The sequence below is a fragment of the Triturus cristatus genome, chromosome 2_1, assembly GCF_964204655.1.
Source record: "Triturus cristatus chromosome 2_1, aTriCri1.1, whole genome shotgun sequence".
NCBI classification, from domain to species: Eukaryota; Metazoa; Chordata; class Amphibia; order Caudata; family Salamandridae; genus Triturus; species Triturus cristatus.
In genome coordinates, this window is record NC_140581.1 from 438,598,490 (window position 1) to 438,617,272 (window position 18,783).

Consider the following 18,783-nt stretch of genomic DNA (forward strand, 5'->3'; position numbering starts at 1 on the left):
CAGCTGTTTAATGAGTAGTAAAGATTGAGAAGCATAATCTGAGCCTCCGGTTCTGCCATAGAATTGCATGCTCATGCTACTTGCTTGTTGTTATGCGTTCCAGTTCTTGTGGGCTCCTTTAGTCTTGCTTGCTTTCTGGATAGATACATATTTACTTCCAATTCATTGTTTGTGTGTTCATTCTTTCTTGGATAACCTGGAGACATACCACAGCATATTTGGTGAAAGCCTTTCAGGATTCACGCCCACTGTGATTCTTCTGAGTTCTTCAGCTGAATCTGTTTATTGCCTTGGACTGGCAGTGTGGGACAATTTTATCTCTCGACATATTTGGATGATTGGGTAGATGCTGGCATATTATGCTTATGCTACTACGCCTTTCAAACGCCATATGCTTGAAGCAAAGGTCAGGACTAGTGTGCATCACTGCTCTTGGGACAAGGCATACGTCATCGCACCAATGTACATTGTGTTTATAACGTGTGGCCATCTTGAGACATTGTGGAAAGGCACAATTGGAGAACGTGGTGGAGAACAGCTACAGTGTTTCAACAGTGCATATGTATTTCTGGAAAATAAAGGAAGTAGCTTACTTTGCGCCAGTTGAACATTCTGTTATCGACAGTAAAATGTTTGAATCATTAATTTTGTGGATTATTTCTCCAGATACTTTTTGCTTTGGGGGTACCATAAGCATTACAAGTTTCATTGCGGTCCTATCAGTACTGCAATTTAAAATAGCTACGGGTGGTCATATTCAACAACCACCATATTTCTTTGCTAAATCCTGGGAAGCCAGCACAAAAAGGGAAACACTGGATCCATGTGTTTCAAAATTATCTGGTTGCCATTGATGGATTGGCTATGCAGCACCTACGAAATATGCCCCGGTATCCAATTGTCTGGGTACTGAGGCCCAGAAAAGTGTTGCCATCTACCTGAAGTAAGACCTACAGAAGAACAGTCTGGAGACTCTGGTATGTGGGATGTGCACGTTGAGGTTGTTAACAGATTTTTGTCACATTTTACAGATGAACCAACCCTGATGTTGGAAATACATAACTTTATTGAAGTAAACAATCGCCTTCAGAAAGCATTGACCAATATGTTGCTTCTTTGGTACATCAGGGGTAGAGGAGGTTCGCATACAATCTGTAATTTATAATATCCCGACCCAACGCGCTCCAACATATGGCAAGAGCTGCAAGATAAGCCGCCTCCTGGAAGACTTAGAACACTTAAACCTCAGAGCGCTCAATGGCAGATTCCCCGATGACACACCTCCTGTTCAATCATACTACTCCCTGACAACAAGCTCCATATTGGACTATACGTTTGCAAGCCTTTCACTGTTTCCATATACCCTGGGGTTCAGAATTTTAGCCAACACATGCTCCTTTGAAAATGCCGTGGAACAATATATTGGAGATCAAATTGTTTTAAATTGCACTTCAAAAAATACAGGAGCATTCAATATGTTGTACTAAGCCCATATTGGAGCAAATTGCAAATGGTATTGAGAGGTTGGTCGAGTCTACATGCGTGATGTTGGGTGATGGTGTTATTTTTGAGCAAATAAGTGTAAGTGTTGTGAACAAGTCACAAGGGGGATATCAAAGTGGGCGAACCTTTTGTTTAGAAGTTTAGTGTGTTCAAGATGTGGTTCAGGCACACATGTTGATAAGAATTCTATTTGCCCTGCGCATTGTAAGAAATGTAACAAGTGCAAGAAAGTTGGTCACTTTATGCGTGTGTGCAGGAATACTAATTCTTCTACCAGTCAGGGAAGATGTTTCATAAGTGATAGTTACAGTAAAAGTACAAAATGACATGGGTGTTGTAGGCAGTCAGAAAGGACCTTATTGTTCAGTTTATTGGAAATGTATAGTTAGGAATTTAGGCTGATTCTGGTTCACCCTTTACAATGCTGTCTGAAGACACTTTTGTCTAATGTTTTACTCAAGACACCTGCTCTTAAAGCTGTGGCTTGTGGTGAGTCTGAAATTCAAATATTGTGATATTTTGAGGATTCCCTTAATTTTTCAAATAGAGTTTTTTATTTAAGATTTATGTGGCAGTTAAAATAAAAGCACCTAGCCCTAACAGCCCAAGTTTAGTGTTGCCCTCACACCCCAAGTTTAGAGAGACTGATGACTTTCGCTATCCTGAAAAAGCCCTAAGTGTTTGGCCAAGGGACTTCTTACCCCATTGGTTAGGTCATGCCCAGGAGTCATTATATCCCCCTAGCTTCTGCTAGGCATAAATAAGGCACCTGCAAGCACTCACTTCAGAACACTCCTAAACCTGAGGAAGATCAGAGGAGGACTGAACCTGCTATCTGCCACCCGAGACGAGCCCTGCAGGACTGGACCTGCTATTTCTTTTCCCCAGGACAAATGAGTGGATAATCAAGGGTCATAGGAATGACCTCCTGTTAAAACTACAGAAACACAACTGTAGGAGAGTAGAATCTGCTTCTTATAGTCACCCCCACTTTTCGCTGCTGATGTTTCACAGTTTTTCGACTTAAGTCTGGCTGGGGCCCTGCTAACCAGGACCCCAGCCTAGCTGCTTCCTCTCTAAATTGATTACCAGTACTTTAGGTACACTCCAGATTGGATTCTGGGGTACCCTTATAAGTCCCTAGTATATGGTATACTATGTACCCAGGGCATAGGTACCCCAGTGCCCTCCCAGGGGCTGAAGCATGTAGTGTGCAACCCCTGAGAAGCCTTCTAAAATGACACCACAGGTCTGCTATTACAGCCTGGGCAAGGTGGTGTATGCACCCCTTACTGAGATATAGGTTACCTATATCTCTCAATATCACTGCACATGTAAACCTATCAGTCACTCCTATGGCAGGCCTTAACAATTCTGAAGGCAGGGTGCTGGGTTTCATGTGAGAGGGTGCCCATGCATGAGCAGAGCCCCTCTGCAGCTTTTGGAACCTTTATTCCGGGGTTGTTTGTGATGCAGCCAAACCATATACTCTTAAGTGCATTATAACCTCGCTGTAAATGCTAACTTTGGAATGGCTGCATGAAAACATGTCGTGTTTGGTGTCAAACACCTTGGAATCATACCCCCACACCAGTAACTGGTGTGGGAGTATGATCCCACCCTACTAGAGGGAGAAACATGACAGCACCAGTATACCCGGTACCAGCTAAACAGACCCTGGCATCACAAAATGGATGCTGCCAGCCACAGACACAAGTCTGCCCTCCTGCTGCTGGACAAAACTCCAGCAGGGGAGGCCTGGACAATATGTTTCCTGTCACAGGGAGGTGTAACCACCTCCCAGACAGGCTTTAGTGTATTGGGGCTGGGTGGGTCCACTCCAAGTGTGCTTTGAAGTCTGCACTTGGGGCAAATTTGGTGTCCCTGTGCATATTCCAGCTCAAACCGTTTGCAGGGGCTGCCAGCCCCTGCTCTGGCACAAAACTGGACAAAGGGAATGGGTGTAGCCACCCCTCTTTCCTGACCCTCCCATAGGTGGGTCCCTAGAGTTTGTCCCACCCTTTTCTTGAGTATAAGATAGGAACAACTGGCTACAGGACTTTAGATTTACCTGGACGAAACTCTGATAAATAATCCTGGAACTTCAACAATCTACAAGGCGCTAGATGATTGAAGAATCTCCCTTGGAGTAAAGGAGTTACTCCCCTGCAAGGCTGGCACCTAAGACACATCTGACCGGTTTGCATCTCCGAAGCTCCCGCCGGACTCCAAAGAATTTGCAACACAGGAGGTGGGTTCCCAGACTTCCCAGAGGTCGACCCGAGCTCCCAGCAAAGCTGAGATCCGTAGCCCTTGTGGGGACTGTGGAACCGGAACCCCTGGACACCGTGCACATTTGCAAGTGCATATGCTTCTTGTCGATCCTTGAGGCTGTGCTTTGGACTACTTGTAGTCCACACCCCGAGCAGTGTCTCCACTGAAGATTACTGGCCTACACTCACCGAGTGTCCCTTGGGCTGGCATTGTGTGACTCCTCTTGAGGTCCCTTCGCGATCCCTGGTCCATCAACTGGTGGGTCCCTGTGAAGGCAACTCTAACTTTAATTGGGCTTTACTGGTTGCTCCAGACGTGCCCTGACTCTCCATCACTTGGGGAGTCCCCAGGACCTTGCTGATCCGCACCGAAGCATCTTTTCTCTTCCTGCATGGGTTGCTGTTGCCAAGGCTTGTTGGGTTCAATCCGAACACCGACACCGCAGCACTCGACATCCTTTGTGGGACAGCTCGAATCCAGCTCCTGGTCATCGTCGACACTTCCTGATCCTTGTGGCTGCAGAGTCAAGCTTCACCTCTTCGCACCTGAAACACCCGACATCGGTGGGCATTCGTCTATCGTGCCCCTGGTCACTGGCAAGTGACCCAGACTCTGTCCCCTCTGCTTCTAGGTTCTTCTGATCTTCGATCCAGGCTTGGATCACACCGGACACTTTTCTTCTTCCCGGCAGCAGCACTTTGCAGCATATCGCCATTGAAATCAACGACGATTCCCAACACCATTTGATACCTATGCACCCGGCTTCCCTGGGTGAGGTAGCTCAAGTACTCCGATGCTCCCTTGGATGTTCGCCCTGTAACCTACTAAATCTAAAGGGGTTTGCTCAAAGTCCTCTCCTAAGTGTCCTTAACTTCTAAAATTCCAACCGCGACTTTCCCATAGAATAGTACGGGGCTCGCGCCTGTGTTCTCACACTGCACGCGTCCCCCGTGGGTCTCCTATGTCACTACCTTGGTTGGTTCCTTGGGGTCCCAGCGATTCTACGTGCTCTAGGCACTGTGTCTAGTCAAGTTGTGGTTCTTATACCACTTTCTTAAAATATGGTTTGGTCCCCCCCCCCCCGGGGCCCATTGTATATTGTGCTATTTACTGTCGTTTTAGAACTGTATTATTGTGTATCTTGGAGTCTAATCTCATAAAGAGATTAGTAGTGAGTGTTTAGAAATAAATACATATATTTTATATATACCTTGTGTGGTTCTCCGTTCATTTAGTAATTCAAAAGGTTATACTCTGGTAAACCAAGCTGCTTTACACTCCTTCAAGACTTAGCCTGAAGGCTGCTCTCCATAGCTACCACTAGGATACCTTTCAATAAAGGTTGTCTTTAAACCTATTCATCAATAAGGGTTGTTTGGACTGGTACAAGGTGCCCACTATAACTAGTGGACAGCATATACCAGTCCAACTTCTCACAACAACAAGCTACAAGACGTATTTTCCTGCAGCTTCCAAGCTTACCAGTGGCATCTGGACCTGTACCGGATACCGCTGTTTGCCCTAAGCTTAACACCCTGTGAGTCTCTAAGTGCCTCCACTGAGGTCCTGGGCGGTTTAGAAGTGAACTTCTGTGGTGGATTGGGACTTGAAAGACTATAGTCAAAAGGTAAATCCTTTGACCAGAACATTTCTGGTTGGTATACCAGACCCACGCTCCATTGTATTCAGCATTAAATTGCACCTAAGTTCCAGTCTACAGTGACCATTGGCTTTATGCTTCTTGGCGCTATTCCTACTTAAAACAGTAACGAGCATCAGCAATGCTATAGGTTTCACATGTGCAAGAGATTGAGCTAACGACATTGTAAGTGACAATGCCTTTTATTTATGTTTGGAAAACCTGCAAGCGGTGTGTAAACACGCATGTTGTACTTCTTGTCATTGCTTACAAGAAGCAAGGCTGCCAGTTACTGCGCCTCTTTTACTGCCAGTCTTGCTTCTGGTAAGCGAGGACTATAAGTACAAAGTACATGTTTATCCACCCCTGGCAGGTTTTCAATGCTTTAGCACCAAAGAAAATGTTATGTTTTTTACGGTCCTGAAGTACTGCATGGTTTTACTCTACATGTTGTTCTCTATTTGCCTCTCACAAATGTTGGTGTCAATGATTACAGATGTTTTGCATGCTACATTCAGGGATTCGGTTGGACACATTTGAGTGCCAAACATTTTAGGCATCTTTGGCTTCATTTTTGAAGGCATTATTTCTTTTCTTTCCCCTGAAAGCTTTTTACTGTACACTTAAGAAGTGGCTTTGTGTATTTAGGATGGTAGATGGTCTTGTGTAATGTTTCTGCACTCGTGATTGCAATGCTTGGAATCACTGAGTGTGTGTTATATTGAGTGCCTCTGTGTTGTTTTGTAATTGCATTTATACAGCGCTTACTACACCTGTCAAGTTGTTGAAGTGCTTTGTGGTGGGTAGCATAGTACTCCAGAAACCCATGGTTGGTTATTTCTTTTAGTGATTATTAGTATTTGTTGATTATTGGGGTTAGTCTTCTGCCCCCAGAGAGCAAAGAGAGATGAGCAAGTAATCTGGCAGAGAGTAGATATTGTTAGATTGCAGTGAATGGTCACACAGGTGAGTTTGTGATTTGAGGAGATGTGTGGCCAGTATGCAGAAATATAGTGGAGTTAGGTGAACAGGCATGCTTCACAGTAGGCTATACTCAGACCATAAGGCATGCAGAGGATGGTGGGTAAGGATAGGGTGAAGGGAAGAGGAACAGTTGTTATTATTTGAAGTCATATGTATGCAGGGGTTGAGGGATGTAGTGGATTGGGGGCTTTTGATATAACATCAAATCGGAGGATGTAGAAAGAAGGGTTGCTGGTTATCACCTGTAGGCAGAGTCTATATAATGTTGCATATCTATTGGTTCAGTTTGGCTATGGCTGGTGTTGAACTGTTTGTAAAACGGGACACGTTTGATGTAGTAATAAATGTGGTACAAGTTATGAGGACTACAACTGTGAGCACATATTCTTGTCTATACTTAATTGGGACACATGTCCACTCCTGCACAGGTCAGTGCCAACCACTTGGTGCTCAAGTTGCTGTACATGTTACTGGGACTTAAAACAGCTGCATCTGATTTTGACACACTCAGGGGACAGAGTAAGCTTCTCGTCATATAAGCTGAGGTTAGGTCCCTGCCTATTATGGTGCTTATGGCATACTCTTGTGCATGACTCGACCGTATGTATGTAAGCAAATCCTGACTTAGTAAGGAAGTCGGTTGAACTGTTTTTGCCCAGGAATCTTAGGTAAACAAGCTTAAAAATAATGTAGGTGTCTGTGTACCTTGTTGCATGCGGATACATAATGAACAACCTTAGACTGCTGCTTTCTGCCACTGTTATGTCTCGCACTTTTTGTTTCACCCTCTCTGATGTTAAATTAATTCTTCCCACTCATTGTGCATTGTTGTATGCAAGGAACGTCCTTGTATTTGTTTTTGGGCTGTAGCAATTTCCTTGAAACACCTTCTTTACCACCAGCAGACATTGCCTCGGTAACCTCCTACTGCTCAATTCAGTATCAGCCTGCTTTCCCTCCTTAGCTGTGCCTTGGCTTCGTCTGGGAACGGCCCGTGTAACGCAAGCCTGCTGCCCTCCGCCCCCTCCCCCTCTGCCGCAAGCAGAGCTGCATGTGAAATTCTCCACTTTCAGCTTCACATAGAACCGCTGGCCAAGGCTTCAAAGTGACTAAAATAGCCTAAAAATGTATTGTGTGCAGTGTGACCGCGGGTTCAGACCTTGCCCATTGATGTTTTTGTGCTCCTGCTTATAGAGTGCAAAAACAACAATTGATGGACAGAATGCAGAACAATGTCATACATTCACCCCAGTACCCGGTGCACTAAGGGCGAGAAAGCAAAAGACACACAAGTGATGGACGGAATGCGGAACAAATCAAAATATTCACCCTCAGTCAAGAGAGATGGGTTAAATTCAACATTCTTTTGCTCACCATGCCACCCCAGTTTTGGAGAGCAAAAAAACAATGGATTTAGGCCCAGATCTCTGTACTGGGGTGAATGTATGACATTGTTCAGCATTCTGTCCATCATTTGTTCTTTTGGCTCCGAGTGGGACGGGTATGCCCAGACATGGGTCCTGTACTCTCCATGCCACTTGAGGTACGCTAGCCTGGCTGATGAGGGGTAAAACCCCGAAACTGGCCCTAGGATGCTTTTTTTCAGTCCAGGGAAGACCTGGCTTGGCAGTTTGGGCTGGACTGTTCCCATGGGAAACAGGGTCAAGACTGATTTGCATATGGCTGGGTTCAAACTGGAATGGCATGGTGAGCAAAAAAACGATGGATTTAGGCCCAGATCTCTGTACTGGGGTGAATGTATGACATTGTTCTGCATTCTGTCCATCAACTGTTGTTTTTGCATTTGTCACCCTGAGTGGGACGGGTATGCTCAGACGTGAGCCCCGTGCTCTCCATAGCTATCCTGGCTGAAGAGGGGTGAAACCCCGAAACCGGTCCTAGGATGCTTGGTTCCAGTCCAGGGAGGACCTGGCTTGGCAGTTCGGGCTGGACTGTTCCCATGAGGCACAGGGTCAAGACTGATTTGCATATGGCTGGGTTCAAACTGGAATGGCATGGTTAGCAAAAAAACGATGGATTTAGGCCCAGATCTCTGTACTGGGGTGAATGTATGACATTGTTCTGCATTCTGTCCATCAACTGTTGTTTTTGCACCTGCTTATAGAGTTGCAGCCTGAAAAGGGAAGCCTTGAAGAGAAGAGGAGAGGAGACGATGATCAATAAGATGCTACAGAGGGAACAGACATTTAGTAGGAGGCAACAAAAAGCATACTACAAAGGAAGAGAGGTGGGTGAGAGGAGTCAGAGTCATTGCAGGGAGAAACACTGGAAAGGGGCAATAAGAATGATGCTGTTCTGGGCTGAAAGGAGAAGCAGAGGAGGTACATGATGGCCCTGCGCGTCATGACACTTCTTTTGCGCCTTAGAAGCGGTAAAACATAAAGCGTGCCCCACAGGTACAAAAAAACAAGCAGTTGCAGGAGAGCATGTCCTGCCTGCAACGACAGGCAGGAGAAGTCATTTAAGAAAATAGTGCTGACAGACTGTAAATTAAACATACTGAGCAACAACACATGTAAAAAGGTCAGTCCTATTGGGATGTAACAAGGGAAAGAGGGAGGTACTAAGGAGGGACTAATAAGTCTATAAACAAATCAAAAGCCTACATCTACAAAGGACAGTTACAGCAGCCCATTCAAATATGGGTGGAGAGTGGGTAGAGCTTCAAGTCTATACTTGAATACAGCATGTCTCAAAGAGATGGCGCAAGTGCTGCCTTGGCGAGACCTAAAAATCCATATCTACGGTTCCCCTTATTGTATTTTTGTCAGATTAGCGTTATTTTGTTTATTAAATGTTACTCTATTGTTCTATTTCGGTTTGGGATTTTTATTGTTTTGATTTTTTCCTTTATTACCATTTTGGTATTGCATAAATACTTTACTCATTGTCCTTAGCTAAGCCCTTCTGCTCTGTGCCATATCTAACAGGGGGCTGAGCTCGGGATAATTTTGTGACTTTGAGATTTCCCCCTGACAAGGGTTGTGATTATTCCTTGAGGTGAGTAGTCATGCCCCCCCCCGCAAAAAGAATAATCCTTACAAGTGGCCACTGCCACCCCTGGAAGTAAATTTAAACATATGTAATATTACACCATTAGCTATGATGTTACTTGTGAGTAAACTGATTTATTATTGCAAATTAACATTTTGTGAATATTTTGCACGAGTAAGCCAAGCCATCTGTACATGTAAATTGAACCGGTATAACGAATCTGCCCGCTGAGATCAGATGGACGATGTAGGTGTATATTTTATAACAAACAGCAGCAGCTTACGCATAATTCTTGTTTGAGTAGCAGCTCTTCTATAACTTATCACCAACTGCCTGAACTACTATAATCAATTCTGCTCTTCTGTAGCCTGAAGCAACTTGAAGAAAAAATTGCCTTTGTCCGATGGCAGAGAGATCTAGCATTAAACGAACACGAGATCACAAGGAGAGAAAACGAAGAGCTGAAAAACCTCAACAGTGAGCTGCAAGCCCTGATCACAAGACTGGAGGGAACAGCCAGGTCTAAGGTGACTGTAAAGGACTTAGGACTCAGCGTGGATTTCTTGCCTGGAAGCGCCCATGCACCCCAAAGAAGGACTCACTTGGCACTTATGTTTCGCTAAATTCTAAAGTAGAAAAACCACACAGCATTATGCCTTGTATATATGTTAGAAGAAAAAGAAATGTTTTGATAGATTTTCTGGAATGTATTCCTTATTTTCAAGTTACGAAATATGCTTTTTTGGATAAAGCGGTTATTTGTATACGTATTCATATGTGAAAGTGTGGATATAAACATAAACATTCAATTACAAAATGTGCATTTTGCCTACAACTCAAGAAAATGATTGTTACTCTGCAATCTTTGGTGCCCTATATGTCAGGAGGGTAACTCTATTCTATAAATGATTAGAGGAGTGAATACCAAAGAGGAGGTATCAACTAAAATCTCTCTGGCAATCAGCAAAATAAAAAGCTAGGTTTGTGTTGTTGGGATTTTCTGTTCATTAGTACATGGCCAGATCTGGGTTTTGGCAAAGAGCTGCTGTTAAAGAAGAGGCGTAAACAGAAACAGGGGAGCCCCATTCACAAAGACATTTATGGCCGTAACCCATGTTTATAGTCAAAAATAGCTCCACTAAATGAATTCCTGGCTGGCATACATGGTTTTACTAATACCTGTAATGATTGAGTGGTCTAGCGCTCTGTCAGAAGGAGAATGGGCACAAGTACATCAGCACTATAAAGACAGACAGCAGAGTGATATTTAAAAACAAGTAAGGTGCCAGGATTGACCCTGTAGCATCGCAGGACAACGGGAGCCAGACCTAGGGGTGCGCACACTAGAGGCACGACAGCACTACACTGCGCATAGTGCAGCACAGCACCAGCAGTTGTGACCCCCGAGAAATGAAAGAAGGTGGGAGATAACCCCAATAGGAACCAGACGCCAGTCCGAGTCGTCACTCAACATGCACCCACAGGCGTGCTGCCCCCATTCAGCGAAGCTGCGGACCCCACAATGGCATTCCCCAGGTGGAAAACGTGGCTGGGTCGGCTAGAAAATTATTTCATAGCCACCAGGGAAATGGACGGAGCGGTGAGGCAGTCTCTCCAGCTCCACTATGCGGGGGAGGAGGTCTACCTGCTATTCAAACACCTCCCGATCACAAGCGGCCCAACCGATTACGACGCAGCGGTGGCTGCGCTCAATGCACATTTCGACCCGCAGCTGAAACCAGACTATGAGAGATTCAAGTTGCAACAGGTCAGACAGAGGGAAGGAGAATCCATCGACGCGTTCCACACAAGACTCAGGGAACTGGCAAGCATGCATCTCATCGACTAAAGGGCCGCGGAGGAGATTCGAGCCCAACTCATCCAGGGAGCAGGCAGCAAAGTACTGCAGGGACTCATACTAAGGCAGATTAACATACCCCTGAACGGCATACTGGTCATGGCCAGGTCACACGACCTGACGGCAGCAAGGGCAGATGAAATGGACCTGGCGCTAACACGTACCACCGAGAAGAGCGCGACCATCAAAGCGGAGCGAGCCGATGCCGTCATGATGTAAGACAAAAGGAGCAGGCCACGGGACCTCTTGCCCCAGACCCAGAGAGGCCAGTGTGGGTGCTGGGGGCACTAAGAGCATCCACCACATGCGTGCCATGCCTGGGGTAAGACATGCACCAACTGCAGCATCACAAACCATTTTGCATTCGTGTGCAGACGAAGGGGCCCGCGCAAGGATAGAATAGGAGCCAGGCCCATGTGAAAGCTCGTAAGACAGCTGTCGAGTATGTCCCTTGCGTTCTCCCAAGGGATAGGAAAGAGTGTACGGACAACCCACCGAGCAGAAGACTCCTCGACTGAGGATGACGAAGGGGAAACATACTTAGTGTCATTCACACAGGCAGTGAAGAAAAGAAGAAGGCTGCAGCCCACATGCACAGTAAAAATCGCCGGATCGGAAGTAAGCGCAGTGATCGACACCGGCGCGTCGGCAAATGTCATGGGGATCTAGCAATATAACCGGCTGAGTCCAAAACCAGAGCTCAGACCGTCCAAGATGAAGATATTTGCATATGGAAGGGACTCACCTCTGCACCTCCGCGGCAAGTTGACAGCGCCGATATATGCTGAAGACCACGAGATCACGTCTGACATTCACGTCATCAATCAAGAGGCCGACACTCTACTGAGCAGCCACGCTGCAGAAGATCTGGGGTTGGTAGTGTTCGCGAGGAGTGTACAAGCGAACCAGACCAAAGAGCTGTTAGCCCAATTCACCAAGGGCTGGGACTGATCAAGAAAGCTACATATTGACCCGTCAGTCACACCTACAGCATTATGACACAGTAGGATTCCTTTCCACCTCAGGCCACTTGTGGAACAAGAGCTGCAAAAGCTAGAAGACCAAGGGGTCGTCGAGGAGGTCTCTGGGCCCACACCATGGGTATCACCCATGGTGATAGCCGAGAAGCCCCGGCAGCCAGGAAAGATCCGGCTATGTATAGACATGCGCCTCCCCAACAAAGCCATCCGGCGCGAATATCACACCACACCAATGATGGATGACATTGTGGCCGATGTCAACGGATCCCGTTGGTTTTCAAAATTGGACCTGAACTCAGGCTATCATCAGCTGGTCTTAGACAAAGAAAGCCGCTACATCACCACGTTCAGTACCCACCTTGGGCTGAGAAGATACAAACGCCTCAATTTCAGAATATCATCGGCAGCCGAGGTGTTCCAGGACACTGTAAGGGAGATCCAATCCGGCCTGCCAGGAGTGCTGAACGTGAGTGATGACATCCTCATCTACTCTGAAACCGCGGACGAGCACTATCGCCACCTGAGGGCTACACTAAAGCGGCTGCTAGACCATGGCGTCACCCTACACTGAGAGAAGTGCCTCTTTTTCCAAAAACAGATGAAGTTTTTGGGATACCTATTCAATCAGGAAGGCATCCAAGTGGACCCACGGAAGTCCCAAGCGATCAAGGACGCCCCAGCCCCTGTGACAGTGTCTGAAGTATGAAGCTTCCTCGGGATGGCCACGTATGGTGGCTGAATCATCCCGGACCTGGCCACCATTGCGGAACCACTCCGGATCCTCATCCGAGCAGACACCATGTGGAAGTGGGGAACCCCGGAAGAAACAGCTTTCCAAAAGATCAATACCACACCATCCTGGTTTATTTTGACCCTGCCAAGCAGACGGAGATACTAGTTGATGCCAGCCCCGTAGGCCTCGGGGCAGTGCTGACCCAGGAGCAGATGGGCGGCTCTGGCGTATGCCAGCATAGCGCTTTCACCCACAGAAAGATGTTACGCCCAGATTGAGAAGGAAGCCCTGGCTATCCGCTGGGCATGCCGTCACTTTCATTTGTATGTCTGCCGCCAGCCATTCAGGGTTATTACCGACCACCAGCCATTGGTGCCGCTGTTCAGGTGTTCAGCAACACACCCACCCCCAAGAAGACCAGAATGAGGAGGCAGACGTCAAGGCGCTTGAAGCCCACTTGAACATGATCTCAACCATCAGGTGCCCAAAAGCCCTGACGCTGGACGCTGGAGGACATTGCCACTGCGGTGGAAAATGATCCCATAATCACCAAAGTACGCGCAGCCGTCCAAGGGGGACGCTGGCACCAGTTCTTGCAATCGGCCAATGTTTGGGCCAGACCGTAGAGGGAGTGCCTCATGAAGATGTGGAGGATCAGGAACGAACTGAGAGTAACTCAAGGAGGAATTCTGCTAAGAGGGTCCCAAATTGGTGTACTGGCGGCCCTGCAACATCAGGCAACCCAGCTGGCTCACGAAGGACACCAAGGAGTGGAAAAAATGAAGGCTCGGATGCGAGAAAAGTTGTGGTTTCCCGGCCTCGAGGTCCAGGTGGAGGAGGCCATGAGAAGATGCCCAGCCTGCCAATTAACCAGCGCCTCGGAAAGACCAGCACCAGTCCAGACGAAAGCATGGGAAAGACCTGTGGGAGAAGGTGAACATCGACTTCGGGAGTTTTCCCAATGGCCGAGCTATCATGGTCAATATCGACAGCTAGTCCAAGTATCCCCTGGTAGAAGTCGTCAGCCCCACCGCATTCTCCCGGGTTGCCCCAGTGCTCGAGAAGACCTTCGCAATGTTCGGGTGCCCAGAGGAAATCAAGAGCGACAATGGGCATCCGTTTCAGGGGAACGAATTCTACGACTTCATGCAGCACTACGGCATACATCATCGCCGCATCACCCCACAATGGCCGCAAGCCAACGGAGAGGTTGAGAGGTTCATGAGGACCCTCAACAAAACCCTGTGGATTGTCGTGGCAGAAAACGCAGACCCTGAGCGTCACCTCCAGCTATTCCTCCGAGAATATAGAAGCACCCCTCACAGCACCACATGCTGTATACCATGGGCGCTGATGTTCAATGGAGCCCGCCGTGACACCCTCCCTATGCGCCCAGGGTGGACCCCGTCTCAATACAGTGAGGAAGACACCCTCGAGCAGAGAGAGAGGAAAAATCTCACCCCCAGCCAAAGCAGGAGGGCGGCACCCCAAGAAATGCGAAGAGGGGACACAGTGATAATGAAAGATCGGAGACCAGGAGGAAAGTTCCAAACAAGGTACGAGCCGGGCCACTGGACAGTGGTCAGTGCAAAAGGGACCAAGATAACAGTAGAGAAAGAAGGAGAGAACGTGACCCGCAACATCTCTTGGTTTAAACGAGTACCCAACCCTCTTTCCAACATGCAATCCGACAGTGTCCAGGACACCGGAGAAAGCAATGATACAGAGCAAGAGGAAGCCCCCATGAACGCTGTGCCACCAACGAGCAATGCGACGCCCAGGGAAGCATGCCAAGAAGCAGGACCAACGACGCCAAGCTACGATGAAGCTAAGGCAATGGCACCCGAACCACCAGATTCCTGAATTGGCACTCGAGGTGGTCACCCCAGGTACAGACTGAAAGAAAACCCCAGACCCAGCTCCTGGAGAAAACCCCAGACCCAGCTCCCGCCTGAAGGACTGCGTATGCCAAGTAAGGAGACGGTGGGCTCCCACCAAAAGGGACAGGGACTAAGTTGGGATGGGATGTAATGATTGAGCGGTCTAGCGCTCTGTCAGGGTTGCGACTGGATATGTTGCACCCACGCGCTCATGCCGACGGGCGGAGCGCGCAACGAAAAATAAAGGGGGCGTGCCTTGGATAGGCAGTTGGCACCCAACTGGGAACGGAGTGTGGTTTCCAATTTATGTGCACGCGCGTCAAGGCCAGCGCGCCCCGAGCCCCGCAGCAAGGGGGCTTACAATACCGGAACCCTTCCATGGCAGTGGTAGTAAACGCAACACAAGTAAAGCAGAAAGTGGGTGAAACCAGGCATGGTTTGCCTTGAAATTTTATGGACACTCAATAACTTGTGTTCATGTTGGCATTCACAAACACCTCTCTGTCCCTTTCATGGAGCAGTTGCCAATTTACCGCAGCAAAAGGCTGGAGTAACTCCTGTTCCAGAGTGAAAGCAGGAACAGAACACTCCCAAACTGTGGGCCGCAGTAAGAGGTCTCGGACAGAGAATTTTTTATTCCTTGTGGAGAAAATATATAGAAGAATTTTCCCCAGTGCCCACGGGGACTGCTATTCAGGCATACTACTGGGAATGTTTGTGAATTCAAAAAAATCATACATGTACAGCCATGTGTAGGAGTATGTCTAAAGGTGTAATTGCATGGCTTTTTGTGACTCGGACCCTGTGACCGTGTCAAAAAAAAAGTAAAATTATGTTGGAAATGTCCTCTCCCATCTGAGTGTACTTTTATTTTTGTATTTATTTTTGTTGTGTAAACAATAAACTGTCCCAGCTTGTGCTGGAAAAGCTATGTCAGTCACAGTTTTCCGGATGTACTCATAGGAAAGCTGTGGCTTTTCCGTTCCAAGGCATTTCCCCGGTGCCGAATAGTAACATTTGGCTTGGAGAAAAGGCCTCATGGAGAAAAATTTTTTTGGTGACCTGGTGTCAAATATTCCAGAGGTAGCATTATGTACATCTTGGCACAGGAAATCACTCACAAGTCACATGGGCAGCAACATCGTCAGTTGCAACCACCAAGAAAGAACGGAAGTGACATCCATCTCCAAAGCCATCACTGACTGTGTAATGTACCAGTGAGGAAGTAACTGATGCAGGATGAGAGCTACAAACGGCAAGAGGTCAAGGATATGTGGCGACCCTATATGGACAATAGTGCCAGGACCGTCATATAAATGACATGCCCACATACGTTGCAATCTCTCCTATCTGTTTAGGTGAAGTATTTATAGGACAAGTGTGACAAATATGTCTAATAAGAATTGTATGGTGCTGAGGAACCCTGTTCTTGCCTTCATTCTACATAAAAAAACACACTCTGGTAAGGGAGGAGTGTGCGTTCCATACGCCTGGGCGTCAAATTCCGCTCCGCTCGCGGAATTTGGGTAATTTCGCGTTCCACGGAGAACGCGAAATTGCCCAAAAATCTGCGTTCCGCGACTTCGCGAAATTTTTTGCTTGTTCGCGTTCTCAATATGCGTGTTCGTGAGATATTTCACCCCGAGCACGCAAACAGCGATCGCGAACAGGAAAAAAGTATCGCGAACAAGCAACGCGGAACTTCTGCGTGTTCGCGGAGATTTTTTGCCGTTTCGCGGAGATTTGCGTAACGCGATTGCGCAAATTCCGCCCACCAGCGGAGCAGGAGAGATCACGGAGCTTTCCCAAACTCCAGAACCACAAACAGGAAGTAGCCAGATGGGATATGACTCTATGAAGGAAGATAGGGGTAACCAAGCTCACATGCCCAGGTACCAGCTCCAAAAATATGGTACAGCGTGCATAATACCACAGGCCAGTATTAATCAATGGGGATACCCAGTATCGCGCAGAACCCGGGGACAATCACGTGAAGCGAACAGTGCTTCTGCCACAAGTTTACTTGTAACTTCAAAGTTTTTAATTAATTAATTTGTGCTATGTACTATCATCATGTGTTTGGACAATTTTTGGAGAAGCATTTGTGATATCCCTAGCGAGTAAAGGGATAGGTAACTTTGAAGTTACATTTTTTGTTAAGTAAACTTGTGGCAGAATCACTGTTCGCTTCACGTAATACCACAGGCCAGCACACATGCCAATACTGATGTCAGTTAGTCATCACATGATCCCACATGACACTTGAAGGGACCGTAAATCATAATTGTATTCAATTTTTTCTTTCACTTTTTCCATTTGTTTGTGAAAATGTTTTCATAAATGTTGTATTCCAATATCCAACGCCACAAACTACATTGTTGTCCAAGTCATAGACACAACATAGACAACAGATTCAACATTACAAAAACAAATGATAAGCGCGAGTTCTGTATTTTATAAGCAAGTTCCTTTACAATAAGAGACAGATAAACATCGCCCTGCAGATTGAAATAGGATATTGTTTTAACCAGTGCTTAATTTGAGCCTGTCCTTTCCTGTACCTTATTGTTTTCCGGTACTTGGCACCTGCACCTATTTGTCAACACCATGCATAGAACAGTCTACCACATAGTGGCGCTGCTCATCTAATTTAGAGATGAGCTGAACAACGTGTGTTTAGGAATACGATATGAATTAAAATAGTGCTCATACCTGCCGCCCAGCCATTCCTTTAGCTTTGGGGACCTGGAATAATCTGAACTGTCGCACCTGCAGGGGAGAGAGATGGCCAGTAGTTGTTTTGGCAGCGATGATAGGGGCGATGGGTGGTGCAAGCTGCAGTGGCCTCCTGGTTGGAGCCCTGGCACTTAATGTTTTACACATTGAGCACTGGGTTTAACAAAACAAAAAGTAACCTTAGTCGGGCCGCAGCCAGACAGTGAGTATTTCTAAACTTGATCCATATTAATGCTGTGATTCTTCTGTGAACCTTTGTATGAATGAAATGAATAAAATTACGATTTACAGTCACATCAAGTGTCATGTGTGATCATGTGGAGTGATGACTAATTTACATAAGTATTGGCATGTGTGTTGCTGTGTGCTAGTTACATTTGGCCTAGCCTTCCTGATTAAGGGCCAAAACCCTCTCATGTTGAACACATAATACCTCAGGCCAGCGCTTTCACTGAACACCTGAAATAAATAGTGTGTAAAGGGAAATAAGCAGTAATAGAACACCATTAGAACATGGTAATAGTAGGATTAATTGTTGACAATGACTCACTATATATTACAGAAGCAGCGTCAGTGCCATCTCCTTGGCAAAGCTCAGTTCTCTCCCAGAGACAAGGGATTTAGAGCTCTTACTTCTGGGAGAAACATGGCACCCAGATCGGTTCAAAATCTGGCACCAATGGAGATGCTGACAAGGTGTCGGCTACGACTACCTCAAACTGATAAGGAAGCTCTGCAACTCTGTCACTCACAGAGACATTTAGACCAGGTTTCAGGCCAAACAGTAGAACCTGAACTTGGAAATCCAAACCTTGGGTGGCAAAAGAGAGGAACCACTGTTAGTTCTCTAGGATTGGGGATGTGAAGGCTTGCAGTCTCAGATCCAGTGAGGCCAAGAACCGCTCTGATCGACCTAGTGGAATGATTCATATGAAAGTCTAAATTCATTTTGAAATGCACAGTACATACAAATACGTTGACTTTCTTGAGATTGCTTATAATCCTGAAGTCTCTCTATGCCTTCAGTATCAGGAAGACACAATCATATACACCATGCATTTGTTAGGGTAATGTAATTGCCATTTCTCTGAACAATTCCCTGATACTTCCTTGCAAGATCTGCCATCTTACCCACATATGTATATATAGTGGGAATGATGTTGCATGGGGTTGAACTAAAC

The 18,783-nt window shown here is 46.6% G+C and overlaps 1 protein-coding gene across 1 annotated transcript in view; it reads left to right on the top strand.

Annotated features, from left to right (window-relative positions):
- LOC146865427 (uncharacterized) overlaps nucleotides 1-16,978 on the top strand; it is a 52,804-nt gene extending 35,826 nt beyond the window's left edge. Inside the window, exon 5 of the mRNA XM_085632165.1 lies at nucleotides 9,783-16,978. Within this exon, the coding sequence (XP_085488291.1) occupies nucleotides 9,783-10,038 (256 nt within the window). The 3' untranslated portion in view covers nucleotides 10,039-16,978. The remainder of the gene's footprint in view (nucleotides 1-9,782) is intronic.
- The last annotated feature ends 1,805 nt before the right edge of the window (nucleotides 16,979-18,783 follow it).